A 16,939-nucleotide genomic window follows, 5' to 3' on the forward strand; every position below is an offset into this window, starting at 1 on the left:
ACACCTTTTAATTGATCCTGGAACACCTCTATTATTCCCCAAATGCTGTCCCTTTTCATACATTCGTTTAAAAAATCATACATTTTTCTATTCTCTCTTTCTTACATGTCATGGTCCTTTCTTTCTATCCATCTCTACCCTTGTTATTTTCCTCCAATTCCTTCCACCATCATCCTTTGCTGTTTATGTGATATATAGCCTCTATAATTTATTTTGAGATGTTATGAACAACTACAACAACATATTTCAATATATGTTAGAATATCGAATGAAGGAAATTACATTTAAATTGATTAAAGGTTTATTTTGGGCATTTTTGTAGCTGAAAAAGGTCCCAGTGCCACTATTCAAACACCATTCGTTGGAATTGGGACAGTACTATACATTTGCTTTTCGAGAAATACATGTTTACATGGTTATTATAATTTTTTTAAACTGACAATAACTTCCTTTTAACACCAAAAGTTAGATTTCTGAATTATAATTGACAGAATGACAGACATCATTCTAGCGCAAGGTGTCATAGTTTTCATGATTTCAACGGGTCACCCATGTAAGAAACCTGAACTCACACTTTGCTCAGAGTCTGTGTGGATGGGCTCCTTGTCTTCTTTTACAGCTATGAAGTTTGTCATTTCTTTGTTTTGTTTTTTCACCTTGAGAATGATTAAATATGTCTTACACCATTCATAAACTCATAGGTATGCTACTGTAAATATAAAGTTATTTTCTCAGTTTCAAAATAATTGTAACCACAAGCCTTCACCTAAATAATGAACATAAAATGCTTTCATGCCTGTGTACATGTTTGTTTTTCTTGTTAAGCCTATAGGCTACCTCTACCGTGCCAAGGGGAGGAATATGCCACATGCAGCTTTGAGAAGGCTAATCCTGAATAAGAATAGACTGCACTGAGAGAAGGTACTGGCAGAGAAGTCAAAGCCACTTCAGAATCATCAAGTGATCAACAAGAAGAGCATCAAGTCAACCGTACCACTGAGCACTGTTGCCCACTGCAAAGCACACAACGTTGGAGACTTGGGGTAGGCTATCAAACAGGTGATGCATTTAGAGTGATTACCTAGCCATTGCAATCATGATTAAGTTTAGCCAATTAGCCTTTATCATGACTTTGTGATAAAATGCCATGTCGCAGGGTTGAGTTGTATAGCCTGCCCTTGTTGTTGATGTGCACTTGTTCACTGTGCGCTAAATACCAGCGCGTCTTGTTTTGCTACAGAAGCCATCCTATTTCGGAGGACACAGATCAACACGGAGAGAGAGACGACGTGGAGAGAGAGCTGAGACTTCAATATTCTGCCTCACGAGTCAGAGCCAATCTAGACTAAATCAAATAGGAGTGTTGCTTTTAAGATTTAACGATTTTATTTCAGATGTCTCCCATTCCATCATTGCACTGGGGCATGCGAAAGTGGGATTAGGGGATAGGCTATATTGCGCATGGTGCTTTATCAAAGGGGCTTTGATAGGTCTATCGGTTGTGACAGTCGGACTGCGCCTGCCTGGAATACAGGTGTTCTTTGGTCAAACAGAGCACATGATGCACAGTGAGCAGATTGTCAACACTCGCGACTTCATCATTTCAGTTAAATGCACCCCCACCTCGGGAAAATTGGTATTCGGTGGAAGATGAGGTTGTAGCCTTGACAACTACGGTTGTGGCCGCTTCTGTGAAGGGGGATCTCAGCCGCTCTCCGTAGACTTTAGCATTTTTCATGGATTATTCATCTCTGTGCGCCCTCAATCGAATGCAGTTCTGACCGTAGGATGCTTGTTTAGCCTACTATGGCTGTAGAGTATTTGCTAAATGCATGGCCGTTTCGAATTAACACCCGGTGATTATTACATGCTGTTATCTCAGTGATCATTCATTCAGAAGATTCCTCCTCAGTATTATTCGTAATATCTCTCGGATACCCAGCCTACCATTCAATAAAGATAAGGAAAACGGTGGCGGACCCAAGGACAGTGCAAGCTGCGAGGCTTTAGTAGGCTAAACACTCGCCCAGAAGGGAGCAGTTTAGTCGGGGAGATCATGTCACATTGACGCGGCCGGGATGTGCTCTGTGCTTGATTAAAGCTCTGTGTGTGAACAGTTCGTAAATATAAAAACCTTTAGAGACTGAATGATGGTGCCTGGGGCTCCTACAACCATGCTTCCCGCTTCCGAGGCTGCCAAAATCTACCAGACCAACTACGTGAGGAACTCCCGCGCTATCGGGGTTCTGTGGGCTATCTTCACCATCCTCTTCGCTATAGTCAACGTGGTGTGCTTCATCCAGCCCTACTGGATCGGAGACGGGATGGACACGCCGCAGGCCGGCTACTTCGGCCTCTTCCACTACTGCATCGGAAACGGGCTGTCCCGGGACCTGACGTGCCAGGGCAGCTTCATGGAGTTCAGCACCATCCCCTCCGACGCCTTCAAAGCCGCGTCCTTCTTCATCGGGATGTCCATGGCGCTGGTCATCGGATGCATCGGCTGCTTTACGCTCTTCTTCTTCTGCAGCACAGGCACGGTCTACAAGATCTGCGGCTGGATGCAGCTGGCTGCGGGTAAGTTCCCTCCGTCTGCATATTGATTCCTTGAAGGGGGAAGGAGTTCAGAACTTCAGCAGTTCTACAACAAGAGATAAATCTCTGTATTCCAGCTGTTCAATCAGCCAGGTAGGGGCAATTATAACAATGTATTAAAGCTAGAATCCTTAGTTGCTACATCCATTCTTGGACTTGTAAATTATAAACTGCCAATTGATTCTTGAAGAATATAACTGATAAATGCCTCATGAGTTTAGTTCAACTGTCGCGCCCCATCAGAACCCTAAAAATAAACTTGTTTTACTCCAATGTTTGTAAACAACGTAAATGTAAACAAACACTGTATGGCCTAAAAACATGGTTAAAACGATGCATTCGATATCATTGGTGGTTAGTCCTTGCATCTATAGCTCTGTCTATGAATTTTAGAGTGGTTACATTTCTCCAGCCCAATCCCTTAGATTTTTTTCAGAACGGGCGGGGATGCCCTTTGCTATTATTTAAATTAAGGATTCTAGCTTTAAGTGTGGTTGATAGTGCAGGCTGGGCTGGATAGTGTTATACTTGACGTCAGTTTTATAATAAGTGTATGTACGTAGGTTAAGCAAATATATTTCTATAAAATGAGCAAAAGCTCCTTGCAGATGACAGCTATGTTCGTTTATCCGTCTTAAATGACCATACACTGTCGCACTGTCTTTAAAACACATATTAATGGAGCAAAGACAACCACAAAAAATACAGCCAGACACGCAAACCACACCGGCCAAGTTGCATGTACAAGCCTTGCAAAAATGAATTAACACACGCATCTGTCAAGCGCAAACGTGGTTCTATTTGAGATGCTCCAGGTGCTGCAAGTCCCCTCCTTATTGTATATCAGGAAGATACAAACCCACATAGATGCTTGAAAAACACACGATAAGAGATTAATTAAAAATAACTAAACACCAACTAGGTTTCCCGTTTTATCTGTAGATGAATCCTTGGAGTAGAGAAACACAAGATTATGTATGACTCCAGGTCAAAATTCTACAAAGAACCATCTTAAAGGAGGACCATATGAATGTTAGGTAAAATAACAACCCAATGTTAATCTCCCAGCTAAATATCCATTAATGTTTCATGTGTTTGGAGCCACCCAAAATTAATATAATTGATGCACAGTTGATTTGAGTTTTAACCTGCATGTCATGATTGCATTTTGTCAGATGGACAAAATCCCAGTGGCATGCGGACGTACTCCCGTGGTGTAGTCTGCATGTAATGCTCTCTCATACATAAGAATTTACCCAAGCTTGTCAACAAGCATCACAGTGAAAGTTACTTTGCAGAATTTAAGCTGGTAAAGAATGCACACAGACTCTAGATTGTGGCTTTAAAGCGGGTGCATACAATCAACCAGTGATCAATCAAAGGCAATGATCCTTCAACTCATCTCTGTAACACAAACCACTGATTAAAAAACATAATGAATGGTGTTAATGCTGCTTGACAGATGTTGGTCTGAGAACCACAACACCATCCGTCTGTATAGCTGCAGGAGCCTCGCTGTAAATTCACGTTGAAGATAAACACCAGCATGGAGATTATCTAGAGAATTCCACAGCATTCTCATCCCAGACTGCTCATTGCTTCCTTGTCTTTTATTGATCCATCACAGCACTGTGCTCGTGGCAATGACATGCATCATCAGCATTCAGGCAATCTCTGCCTCATTCAACTCACTCACTGAATCTCTATCTCTCTCCATTCTCCTTCTCTCAGATATGTCATGTTGAGGTCACTGTGAAATTGGCTATTAAGACGTTCCTGGGGAGTAGTAATTGGAAATATAGTGTACTTTTATTTTCTCATTGCAGCCACAGATCCCAGGTTTGATTGTCAAATTCTTCTAGGCTCAGTGTAGTCAGACTTCTATCCAGGAGTAACAGGCTGTTGTGAGTGTCTGTCAAAGACGGCACATAGCGAAGAGGCACCTCTCCTTAAAAGCAGAGGAGAGGCTGAACATCTGATGAGAACAATCCACCTGCAGGCATTTGAACAGCAACGCTAGAACAGTGCTCTCAAAATGTCTGCTTCTGTGCAGGTGTGTTTTTCAAGGAAATGTACATGAAACCAACGGACATGTTCCCACCCCTGCAGGCTGCAGCAATACAATACCTAAAGAAGTCTCCTTACTACGATTAACACTCTTGAATAATCTGCTTAACTGGCCCACTGCACACAGCACTTCTCAGGTAGACATGCCCAGTCTGCACTCAGTAGTTGTCTGCAAACTGGAGCAGCTGGACCATCCGCCCTGCCTCCCTCCAGCCTCCCTCTCGCTCCCTTCCCCCTTGCATCGCCTTGACCACCCCCTCACTGTGGACCAATTAACTCCCAAACTAAAACTGACAGGCAGCCCCCTCCATGACAGCCACACTGCATGGTCGGTCGATGATAATCACACTCATCCTGTGACAACTTCCACCAAATGCCAGGCGCTTCTCCACTCTAGTGGAGGATGTGATGGATGGGTCGGCTCTGGCAGCATGACAATGCCTGCCTGTCTGGCTCTAGTGAGGAAGCGGATTGGTGCTCGGCTCGCCATCCTGGATGGAAACAAGAACTCCGCTGACCATCCCTATTTCCGACCCTCACCAAGGCAAATGCCTGAACACACAGGAAGGTGATTATCATTCATGTATTCGGCAGGGGCTCCATGCTCAGTTTGGATATGGCTTCCACAAGCAAACAAAGGAACCAGGGGGGCTCTTGAGTGTGTTGTGGAGGCATTTCAACGACCTGTTTCCTGGCTCTGTTTGGACCACTAGGCTGCCCGTACGGGTAAGTGGCCGCACATTGCTGCACTCAGTACTGGTCCAATGGGCCCCCTGAGACAGAAGCTGGCATTAGCATCAAACATTAAAAGGCCCATTTGGTTGCTCGTGGTTTATTGATCCAGAGGTTTCTGTGCAGAACAGAACAGCACAAAGCTCCACTAATGGGAGACATATGCTGTCACCGTCTGGCTCCTCTGCTGCTTACAGGCAGTACTGTTTGTTTGTCTATTTATTCAGGTGTGCGTGTGTGTGTGTATGTGTGTGTGTGCTCTCTTTACCGTGTCTTTAATTTATCATAGGTGTGGGCCAACTCGTGCCTATGCATGAGATTGCATGATTTGGCATTTAAATACACACAGTCTGTTCAGCACTCATACAGTACTGTGGCTGTTGGGGATCTTTGCACAGTGTGGCTCTCCATTTCTCACAATTCTTTAAAATAGAGGCAAGTGAGAGACATCACATGGTGCCTTGTTGGGGGAAAGAGAGGAGGTGGATAAGAGATGTCAACTAAGGGAGGGGATGAAGACCAGCAGGGAGGAAAAGATAAAAGCACATTAAAGAACATGGAAAGTGATGGTCACAAAGAAGGATTTGGAGAAGAAAACAGAGAGAAGAGTTAAAATATTGATGCTGAAAAGTACTATCAAGAGATGAGGTCAGGAAGAAAGCCATGCCATTAGAAGTTCAAGCTCGGGGCCCAGACAGATCTGGGACCAGGCTACATATTTCACCAATGTCTTTCTGAACTGAATATGACCTGCCATAAATGAGAGCTTAGTTAGCCTCCCTCTCCACTCACAACTTTACAAGGTTGTGCACTAAGCCAGTGGGCAGTTGCTGTGTGTGTCATAGTACCACTAAAGTCAATAGCTAATAACATCAACCAGCTCTTATCCTTCCTATCAGTGGTAGCGTGATGGACTGGCTGGCTGGGCCTGAGATGATTTGGGAGATGATGTAACATGACCAAACGGGAGTTCCAGTTACACACACTCATTAGTCAGAGTTTTAGAGGACAGCAGTAGTAGTGTGGTGGGACATTGAGGAGTTGTGAATGGGGCTGATGAAAGCCGGCTCACTTCTCCAGCTCTTTGGAAGCCCATTGAGACTCCCACAGCATACTCCACAGATCAGAGACTCTCCCACAGCATACTCCACAGATCAGACTCTCCCACAGCATACTCCACAGATCAGAGACTCTCCCACAGCATACTCCACAGATCAGACTCTCCCACAGCATACTCCACAGATCAGACTCTCCCACAGCATACTCCACAGATCAGAGACTCTCCCAAAGCATTCTCCACAGATCAGAGAATCTCCCAAAGCATTATCCACAGATCAGACTCTCCCAAAGCATTCTCCATAGATCAGAGACTCTCCCACAGTATACTCCACAGATCAGAGACTCTCCCACAGCATACTCCACAGATCAGAGAATCTCCCACAGCATTCTCCACAGATCAGAGACTCTCCCAAAGCATTCTCCACAGATCAGACTCTCCCAAAGCATTCTCCACAGATCAGATACTCTCCCACAACATACTCCACAGATCAGAGACTCTCCCACAGCATACTCCACAGATAAGAGACTCTCCCACAGCATACTCCACAGATCAGAGACTCTCCCACAGCACACTCCACAGATCAGAGACTCTCCCACAGCACACTCCACAGATCAGAGACTCTCCCACAGCATACTCCACAGATCAGAGACTCTCCCACAGCATACTCCACAGATCAGAGACTCCCACAGCATACTCCACAGATCAGAGACTCTCCCACAGCATACTCCACAGATCAGAGACTCTCCCACAGCACACTCCACAGATCAGACACTCTCCCACAGCATACTCCACAGATCAGAGACTCTCCCACAGCACACTCCACAGATCAGAGACTCTCCCACAGTATACTCCAAAGAGGGAGAAAAAGGGCCCACCCCTCCATCTCTCTCCTCTTTAACTCATCCCTCTCTCCGTTCCCTCCCCATTCAGCAAAGCACCGGACCAGGCCCCGCTGTCAGCCACACACACGCCATCCTTTTAGAGAGTAATGTTATGTACAATGGGCCAATGGACATTTAAGCCTCCAATGCAGTCATCAGGAAGTTAGATGGTGTGCCTGCCAGGCATGAAATGTGTGCTTTCTCAAACCCTGCTCCCAAATGATCAGCATAGCATGCCTCTTAATAGAACTGTCAGCTGGTAAATAAATCAGAAAGCAGACGTTGTACGTCAGGAGGTGTGAAGGCGTCAGAGCAGGAGGTGTTTTATGTCTCTTCCTGTGGATTAGAGGTGGCAGATACAGTGCCAGATTTAGGATGTCATTCTGACACATCCTGTACCTGCCAACGACCCATAAGATGGGTTTGTGCTAAGAGGAGAGAATCTCCCATGCTTGTGCATCTGCGACGTCTGTAGATGCCATGATTGGGATTTGCTTCAATAACATTTCATTACTAGATCTGGTGGTTTATATGCAGTCTTGTTATTCAGATGTGGGAAATTGTTTTAAAGGTGTTGTGATCTTATCGTATTGGTGCACACAATTACTTTGATAAAATAGCTCGTCAATTTTTCATGAGTTTGATTGGCAGCTGTGATGGAGGACTTGCTAGGCCTGTTAGAAATAAAGTGAGAGTGACATCTCTGATTGAAGAGTTGCATAATCTTTTGGGACTAAACCGTGACGGACTTATGATTTAGATATAAGAGGGTGACGATAAGAAGGTGACGAGAGAGAGAGAGAAATGTAAAGCAGAAGAGAGGTTTGAAAGACAGCCGATTCCAGAGAGCCACATCTAACATAGCATGTCAATGCAAATCCCTAAAGAACAGTTATTCCTCTGGGAGTACAACATAGCCTCATTCACAATGGGTTCTAACACTCAACTATCTTATGATCAATTTCCTGCCAATCAAATGTGCTTGGTATGGAGTGCAAGCATCAGCAATACTGACAGGGAAAATTCAGAGCAATGTTATATTTGATGGAGGCCTATCTGTCAATACGCTGTTAATCTCTGAAGTCAAACTCAAGTTTTCGTAACCACAGGTACTCTGACTCTACTGCATCATTAAACCAACTTCCAGTAAGGTAGTCATTTAAATGCTCTAAGAGCTATTAAAGTGGGTTCCTGCACATCAGTGGATTTTCATTGTAGACCGGCACAGTTGAACCACTAATTGAACTTTGTGATTTTTCAGGTGAAGGCTTTCCCAGGTGCATGTCGCGCTTCCTAAAGAGCTGTGTCTTTCTGGACCTTTTCTCCCGGTGTGTCAGCCTCGGTGCCACAGGTGGATGGGGGTAACTCACTGTGTTCGCCCTGGTTCCGTGGCACCAGCCTGCTAGCGTTAGTGTTATTTCCTGCTGTTGCTCTTTCAATGGGGGGGGTTAATAATGGGATTAGGACGGGTCGGCTGACTGAGACGCTGGTACAGCTGACAGGAGAGATAACACAGCCTTTCCTAGAGGTCCTGCAGGATGCACATGGTGTATGTGTCAGTCTGCTGTTGGCTACAGCAACACGTGGTGTATGTGTCAGTCTGCTGTTGGCTACAGCAACACGTGGTGTATGTGTCAGTCTGCTGTTGCTGATGAAAGCTACAGCTCATTAACAGTACTAATCATGCTGATCCTAAAGCACCACAGAGGGACCTAGCACTAAGGAACATGGAGGGGGTGGTGGGTGAAGGACGAAGATTGGCAACTCCAAGTCAGACACTCACAGTATGGATGAAAGAGTGGGGAGACAAGGTACTAAATAAAGTACTATACCAGTCAAAGGGTTTTTCTTTATTTGTACTATTTTCTACATTGTAGAATAATAGTGAAGACATCAAAACTATGAAATAACACATTTGGAATCATGTTTTAAGCAAAAAAGTGTTAAACAAATCAAAATAGATTTTAGATTTTAGATTCTTCAAAGTAACCAGCCTTCGCCTTGATGATATATTTGCACACTCCTGGCATTCACTCAACCAGCTTCACCTGGAATGCTTTTTCAACAGTCTTGAAGGAGTTCACACATATGCTGAGCACTTGTTGGCTGCTTTTCCTTCACTCTGCGGTCCAACTCATCCCAAACCATCTCAATTGGGTTGAGGTCGGGTGATTGTGGAGGCCAGGTCATCTGATGCAGCACTCCATCACTCTCCTTCTTGGTAAAAAAGCCCTTACACAGCCTGGAGTTGTGTTGGGTCATTGTCCTGTTGAAAAACAAATTATATTCCCACTAAGCAGCAGCTATGGGTGGCAGTTAGCCTAGAGGTTAGAGCATTGGGCCAGTAACCAAACGGTTGCTGGATCAAATCCCAGAGCTGACAAGGTAAAAATCTGTTGTTCTGCCCCTGAACAAGGCAGTGAACCCATTGTTCCCCAGTATGCCATCATTGTAAGTAAGAATTTGTTCTTAACTGACTTGCCTATCATCTGTTCACCTACTCTGCTTCTCACAAAGACACAGCGCTTGGAACCAAAAATCAGACCTATGGACAGATTTCTAATGTCCATTGCTCATGTTTCTTGGCCCAAGCAAGTCTCTTCTTCTTATTGGTGTACTTTAGTAGTGGTTTCTTTGCAGCAATTCGACCACGAAGGCCTGATTCACGCAGTCTCCTCTGAACAGTTGATGTTGAGATGTCTCTGTTACTTGAACTCCGTGAAGCATTCATTTAGGCTTCAATTTCTGAGGCTGGTAATTCTAATAAACTTATTCTCTGCAGCAGAGGTAACTGGGTCTTCCTTTCCTGTGGCAGTCCTCATGAGAGCCAGTTTCATCATAGAGCTTGATGGTTTTTGCGACTGCACTTGAAGAAACTTTCAAAGCTCTTGGAATTTCCCGTATTGACTGACTTTCATGTCTTAAATTAATGATGGACTGTCATTTCGCTTTCCTTATTTGAGCTGTTCTTGCCATAATATGGGCTTCGTCTTTTACCAAATAGGGCTATCTTCTGTATACCACCCCTACCTTGTCACAACACAACTGATGGCTCAAACGCATTAAGAAGGAAAGAAATTCCACAAATGAACGTTTAACAAGGCACACCTATTAATTGAAATGCATTCCAGGTGACTACCTCATGAAGTTGGTTGAGAATGCAAAGATTGTGCAAAGCTGTCATCAAGGCAAAGAGTGGCTACTTTGAAGAATCTCAAATTTTAAATATATTTTGATTTGTTTAACACTTTTGTTAACTGTGTGTGTGTGTAGCTGTGTGTAGCTGTGTGCAGCTTTGTCTGTGTATGTCTGTGTATTCCTACAAATTTGACAGTTATCCTTTGGGAGTTTTGCGTGCACAGTATTTGCAAGCACTACCTGGGTAATTAATCGTGGGTAGAATGAGCAATCTATGAGTGCTCTACAGTACTCTGCAAATGTTCTACTCTGCAATAGAGATATTACTTAGTCTGCTACAGTGCCAGCATGCTACAGCAGGAAAATAATCCTGTAGCAATAGGAAATGTGAATTATTATGTGGATTATAATTAATGGACATTTTTGTAGGGGTTGATACATTTTTCGTAAGTAAAAATCTAAAGTGGAAATTACAAACATCCGAAGGCTTTTAATAAACTACAAGTTTTACATTTCCTGCATTGCAGTTAAGTTCTCCTGCAACAGGGTGATCAAATTAAGATCCTACATCTGTATCATCCGTCCCCAAGGGAGCGTCATTAAATAGCTAGGCTACCCACCACTGCACAAGGGATCAGAGACAAATCCCCCAGCAGGGGAAAGTGATAATCTCAAGGAGCATAAGCTTCTCCCAAGAAGAGAAAATACTGTCTCTCACTTTCTCTCTCCCTTCTCTCTCTCTGATACAACTCAGCTAACCCTGATCTTTGTGAGTGAAGCTTACTTATTTAAAGCAGGTGGGTTTATGCCAAATGTAGAACTTAATTGTAGGTCACTTGTAGAAGTAGCTATCATATACTGTAGTATTGTGTAAAAATAAATTGACACAACTGACTTGCAATTTTGAAGTTTGTCTTACTGCAGCTAGGCAAAACCTTTTCGCTATGGTCAAGTGTTGACATATGTGCTCAAATAAAGCTATAAAAGAGCATTGGCAAGAACATCAAATGTCAGTGTTTGTCCTACATTCATTTAGCAGCGGTGCACCAAATGTCTGCCGAGACGCTTTTAAGATCAGAGTGGCACGTTAAAACGTCAGATCGTCCGAGAAACCTCCAAGGTAACTAGCTAGCTAGGTTGTAATCCTGGAAGTGTGTCCACCCCTATTCATAGATTTATAGATGTATGCCCTAGGAAGACCCCCCCCCCCACCCCCCCCCCACCTCTGCCACCGCTGGTGAAAGAAATCCTAGGGGAAACACTGAATGTGTAGATATTGGCTGGTGGTGGTGTAGGATTTAAGATGGCAGCAGTAGACATGTCAAGTGACAGACAGAAGTCTTTCCACGGTTCATTAAGAATTGATTACCCTGGTTCCATAGAGGTCATTAGTGCTGCTACAGAGAAGGAGCAGACCCTGAGGTCCTGATTGCAGCTCTGGCCCTGTCAAGCTCATCCTCCCCAGCGCTTAGAGATCTACATACCAACAACTTCATCTTCTACAGCAGGGATTCTTAAACCTTTTCAGCGCGAGACCCAAGTGAGAAATTGACGATTCTCCCGTGACCCAAATCGTCATCCAACGACTCAAATTAAGAATAAAATAGTGCGTGATGATAGATGTACTCTCATAACTGCGACCCACCTGTCACATGCCCAGGACCCACTTTGGGTCCCGACCCATAGTTTAAGAAATCCTGTTCTACGAGCAGGAGATTCCCTAACGCAGTCAGACAGCAGACAATCTGAAACAAGATAACCGCAGAACGTCAAATAACCATGGAAACGCTCTGCTGCAAACACCAACCGCTAAAGATAAGACTAGAAATCAGGGCATTTACTTTCAGAATTGTGTACTTAATGTTTACATGTATGTGTAAGACATGACTTTAACTTCGGTGTATCTAACAAGGTTTTCTCTATAGAGCCACAATTGAGTGACTTTCTCTGGGCTGAATTTCCCCCAGGTCTGTGAACCTTAGCAGAAAGAGCATTCACAATTGTGTTCTCACTGTCAGAATTGTTTATCCATAAAAAAAAAGCAGAATGCCGAAATGCAAAGTACATGACCTTGTAGAATGTGTTGAATCATCTTGAATCCCTTTCGGTCTTTTAGAAATGCGTGAGCCATATCAATAACACTGCGTAACTCTGGTTTGTGAATAAATTATAGTTGCGTCAAATATGAATGAAAGGCGTTTGGTATTTCAAGTTGCCCTGTGGGAGCAGTTTTAGATGAAATGCAATCATGAGTCGTGCAAATACATTCATATCTGCTGTAAGCAGGGGATAGCAGGTAGAAAATAAACTCAGTTGCTCTTTTGAATCACATGAACTCAAACACAATGCTGCAGCCCATTCCAGCAAGCAGCATCTCACTGCTCAACCACAGGTGAGAAGGTCTATAGAGACCTCTCTTCTCTCTCCCTGTCAGCTGTCTTGTAAAAAACCCAGTCCTGAGCATTTCCCTTCCTGACTTCATAATTAAGAAATAATCACAGTTTAGAGTTGTTTAATTATGACTAGAGGAAAAAGGGTAACAATTAACTACAGATAAAGACATGATGGCGCCGGAGGAGATGGCTCCCGTTTTACGGGCGTGTGTGTGCTTTTTCTCATTATTTGTATCTTATTTTCTACATAATGTTTCTGCCATCGTCTCTTATGACCGAAAAGAGCTTCTGGATATCAGGACAGTGATTACTCACCTCGTACTGGACGAAGATTTCATTTTTCCACGAGTCGGACGCAAAGGATTTACTTCAGACACCTGACAAGGCCCACATCCCCATCATTCGCATGAGGAAGAGACTGAGATATCGGGGACGTAGGTCGGGGTGCCTTGTAAGGATCCGTCGGTGAGTGAGGAATCCCCCTCTACAATCAGTCCTATTTGCCAACGTGCAATCATTGGATAACAAAATGGATGAGCTCCGATCAAGACTATCCTACTAACGGGACATTAAAAACTGTAATATCTTATGTTTCACCGAGTCGTAGCTGAACAACGACATGGATAACATACAGCTGGCTGGGTTTTCGTTCCATCTAATATTAATCTAATATTAAGGAAGTCTCGAGGTTTTGCTCGCCTGAGGTAGAGTATCTCATGATAAGCTGTAGACCACACTATTTACCAAGAGAGTTTTAATCTATATTTTTCGTAGCTGTCTATTTACCACCACAAACCGATGCTGACACTAAGACGGCACTCAGCGAGCTGTATAAGGCCATAAGCAAACAATAAAATGCTCATCCAGAGGCAGAGCTCCTAGTGGCCGTGGACTTTATTGCAGGGAAACTTAAATCCGTTTTACCTCATTTCTACCAGCATGTTAAATGTGCAACCAGAGGAAAAAAAACTCTAGACCACCTTTACTCCACACACAGAGACGTGTACAAAGCTCTCCCTCTCCCTCCATTTGGCAAATCTGACCATAACTATCCTCCGGATTCCTGCTTACAAGCTAAAACTAAAGCAGGAAACAGCAGTGACTCGCTCAATAAGGAAGTGGTCAGATGACGCAGATGCTAAACTACATGACTGTCTTGCTAGCACAGACTGGAATATGTTCTGGGATTCTTCCGATGGCATTGAGGAGTACACCACATCAGTCACTGGCTTCATCATTAAGTGCATCGATGACGTTGTCCCCACAGTGACCGTACATACAGTTGAAGTCATAAGTTTACCAACACTTAGGTTGGAGTCATTAAAACGCATTTTTCAACCACTCCACAAATTTCTTGTTAACAAGTTAGTTGGGACATCTACTTTGTGCATGACACAAGTAATTTTTCCAACAACTGTTTACAGACAGATTATTTCATTTATAATCCACTGTGTCACACATGTGGATGTATTTCAAGGTCTACCTTCAAACTCTTGTGCACTTCACAAAGTAGATGGCATCATGAGGAAGGGAAATTATGTGGATATATTGAAGCAACATCTCAAGACATCAGTCAGGAAGTTAAAGCTTGGTCGCAAATGGGTCTTCCAAATGGACAATGACCCCAAGCATACTTTCAAAGTTGTAGTGAAATGGCTTAAGGACAACAAAGTCAAGGTATTGGAGTGGCCATCACAAAGTCCTGACCTCAATCCTATAGAAAATGTGTGGGCAGAACTGAAAAAGCGTTTGCGAGCAAAATTCACCCAACTTATTGTGGGAAGCTTGTGGAAGGCTACCCGAAACGTTTCACCCAAGTTAAACAATTTAAAGGCAATGCTGCCAAATACTAATTGAGTGTATGTAAACTTCTGACCCACTGGGAATGGAATGAAAGAAATGAAAGCTGAAATAAATCATTCTCTCTACTATTATTCTGACATTTCACATTCTTAAAATAAAGTGGTGATCCTAACTGATCTAAGACAGGGATTTTTTTACCAGGATTAAATGTCAGGAATTGTGAAAAACTGAGTTTAAATGTATTTGGCTAAGGTGTATGTAAACTTACGACTTCAACTGTACATACACCAACCAGAAGCCATGGATTACAGGCAACATCGACACTGAGCTAAAGTGTAGAGCTGCTACTTTCAAGGAGCGGTACTTTAACCTGGACGCTTATAAGGAATCTTATAAGGAATAAGTTATGCCCTCCGACGAACCATTAAACAGGCAAAGCGTCAATACAGGATTAAGATTGAATTGTACTACACCGGCTTCGACACTCGTCGGATGTGGCAGGGTTTGAAAACTATTACAGACTACAAAGGGAACCGCGAGCTGCCCAGTGACACGAGCCAACCAGATGAGCGAAATAACTTCTGTGCTCCCTTCGAGGCAAGCAACACTGAAGCATGCATGAGAGCATCAGCTGTTCCGGATGACTGTGTGATCACACTCTCCGTAGCCGATGTGAGTAAACAGGTCAACATTCACAAGGCCGCAGGGCCAGACGGATTACCAGGACGTGTACTCCGAGCATGCCAACTGGCAAGAGTCTTCACTGACATTTTCAACCTCTCCCTGACCGAGTCTGTAATACCAACATGTTTCAAGCAGACCACCGTAGTCGCTGTGCCCAAGAACACCAAGATAACCTGCCTAAATGACTACCGACCCGTAGCACTCACGTCTGTAGCTCACGTCTGTAGCCATGAAGTGCTTTGAAAGGCTGGTCATGGCTCACATCAACACCATCAACACCATTATCCCAGAAACCCTAGACCCACTCCAATTTGCATACAGAAAAAGGAGGACCGAGCATGCTCCCATTCTCATCGACGGGGCTGTAGTGGAGCAGGTTGAGAGCTTCAAGTTCCTTGGTGTCCACATCACCAACAAACTATCATGGTCCAAACACACCAAGACAGTCGTGAAGAGGGCACGACAACTGCTATTCCCCCTCAGGAGACTGAAAATATTTGACATGGGTCCTACAGCTGCACCCTCGAGAGAATTCTGACTGGTTGCATCACCGCCTGGTATGGGTAGTGCGTACGGCCCAGTACATCGCTGGGGCCAAGCTTCCTGCCATCCAGGACCTCTATACCAGGCGGTGTCAGAGGAAGGCCCAAAAAATTGCCAAAGACTACAGCCACCCAAGTCATAGACTGTTCTCTCTGCTACCGCATGGCAAGCGATACCGGAGCACCAAGTCTTGGTCCAAAAGTCTTCTTAACAGCTTATACCCCAAGCCATAAGACTCCTGAACAGCTACTCAAATGGCTACCCGGACTATTTGCATTGTCCCCCCCACCCCCATTTTTACTCTGCTGCTACTCTCTGTTTATTATCTATGCACTTTCCCTCTACCTATGAGTACACATTACCTTGACTAACCCCCTGTATATAGCTTCACTACTGTTATTTTATTGTTGCTCCTTAATTATTTGTTATTTTATTTATTTTTTACTTTAGTATATTTTAGTAAATACTTTCTTAATACTTTTTTTTCTTAAAACTACATTGTTGGTTAAGTGCTTGTAAGTTAACATTTCACTGTAAGGTTGTAGCTGTTGTATTCGGCTCATGTGACAAATAAAATGGGATTTGATTTGAGGGTGTTCTGATTGAAATTGAGATCATTATTGTTAAACTCAGACCTTGGCCTACATGTGCCAACAAACAAACCACAAGACACACATGAAAACAGGTGTGAACAAGATCTGTTTCTTATGCTGGATATTCCTGAGGAGGCTTCAACACCCTAAAATGAGGGCTATGAAGCTCTCCATTAACATTGACTTGTATTGGCCATGTTGATAAACTATGACAAGCACATCTAGCATACAGCATGGTGAACTCTTCTCACCACCAAACATTCTGCTCTCAACCTTTTATTCCATGAGACCAGCTGTTAGATAAAATCGCTGTTTGATCCATCAGTCCAGACAGTGTTGTTGTAGTCTAAGTAGTGATAGGCTATAGATGTATTGACCCCCATGTCTCCTCCAGTCTCTATGTCCCAGCCAGCGTTCAGAGGAGTTGGCTTTATAGATTTCCAAACTGTG

At 43.7% G+C, this 16,939-nt stretch overlaps 1 protein-coding gene across 1 annotated transcript in view; it reads left to right on the plus strand.

Annotated features, from left to right (window-relative positions):
* Positions 1 to 1,013: 1,013 nt before the first annotated feature.
* The window catches only part of LOC139566031 (LHFPL tetraspan subfamily member 3 protein), a 39,034-nt gene continuing 23,108 nt past the window's right edge, over positions 1,014 to 16,939 (plus strand). Inside the window, exon 1 of the mRNA XM_071386868.1 lies at positions 1,014 to 2,577. Coding sequence (XP_071242969.1) covers positions 2,148 to 2,577 — 430 coding nt within the window. The 5' untranslated portion in view covers positions 1,014 to 2,147. The remainder of the gene's footprint in view (positions 2,578 to 16,939) is intronic.

The sequence above is a fragment of the Salvelinus alpinus genome, chromosome 37 (genome assembly GCF_045679555.1).
Source record: "Salvelinus alpinus chromosome 37, SLU_Salpinus.1, whole genome shotgun sequence".
Classification (NCBI taxonomy): Eukaryota; Metazoa; Chordata; class Actinopteri; order Salmoniformes; family Salmonidae; genus Salvelinus; species Salvelinus alpinus.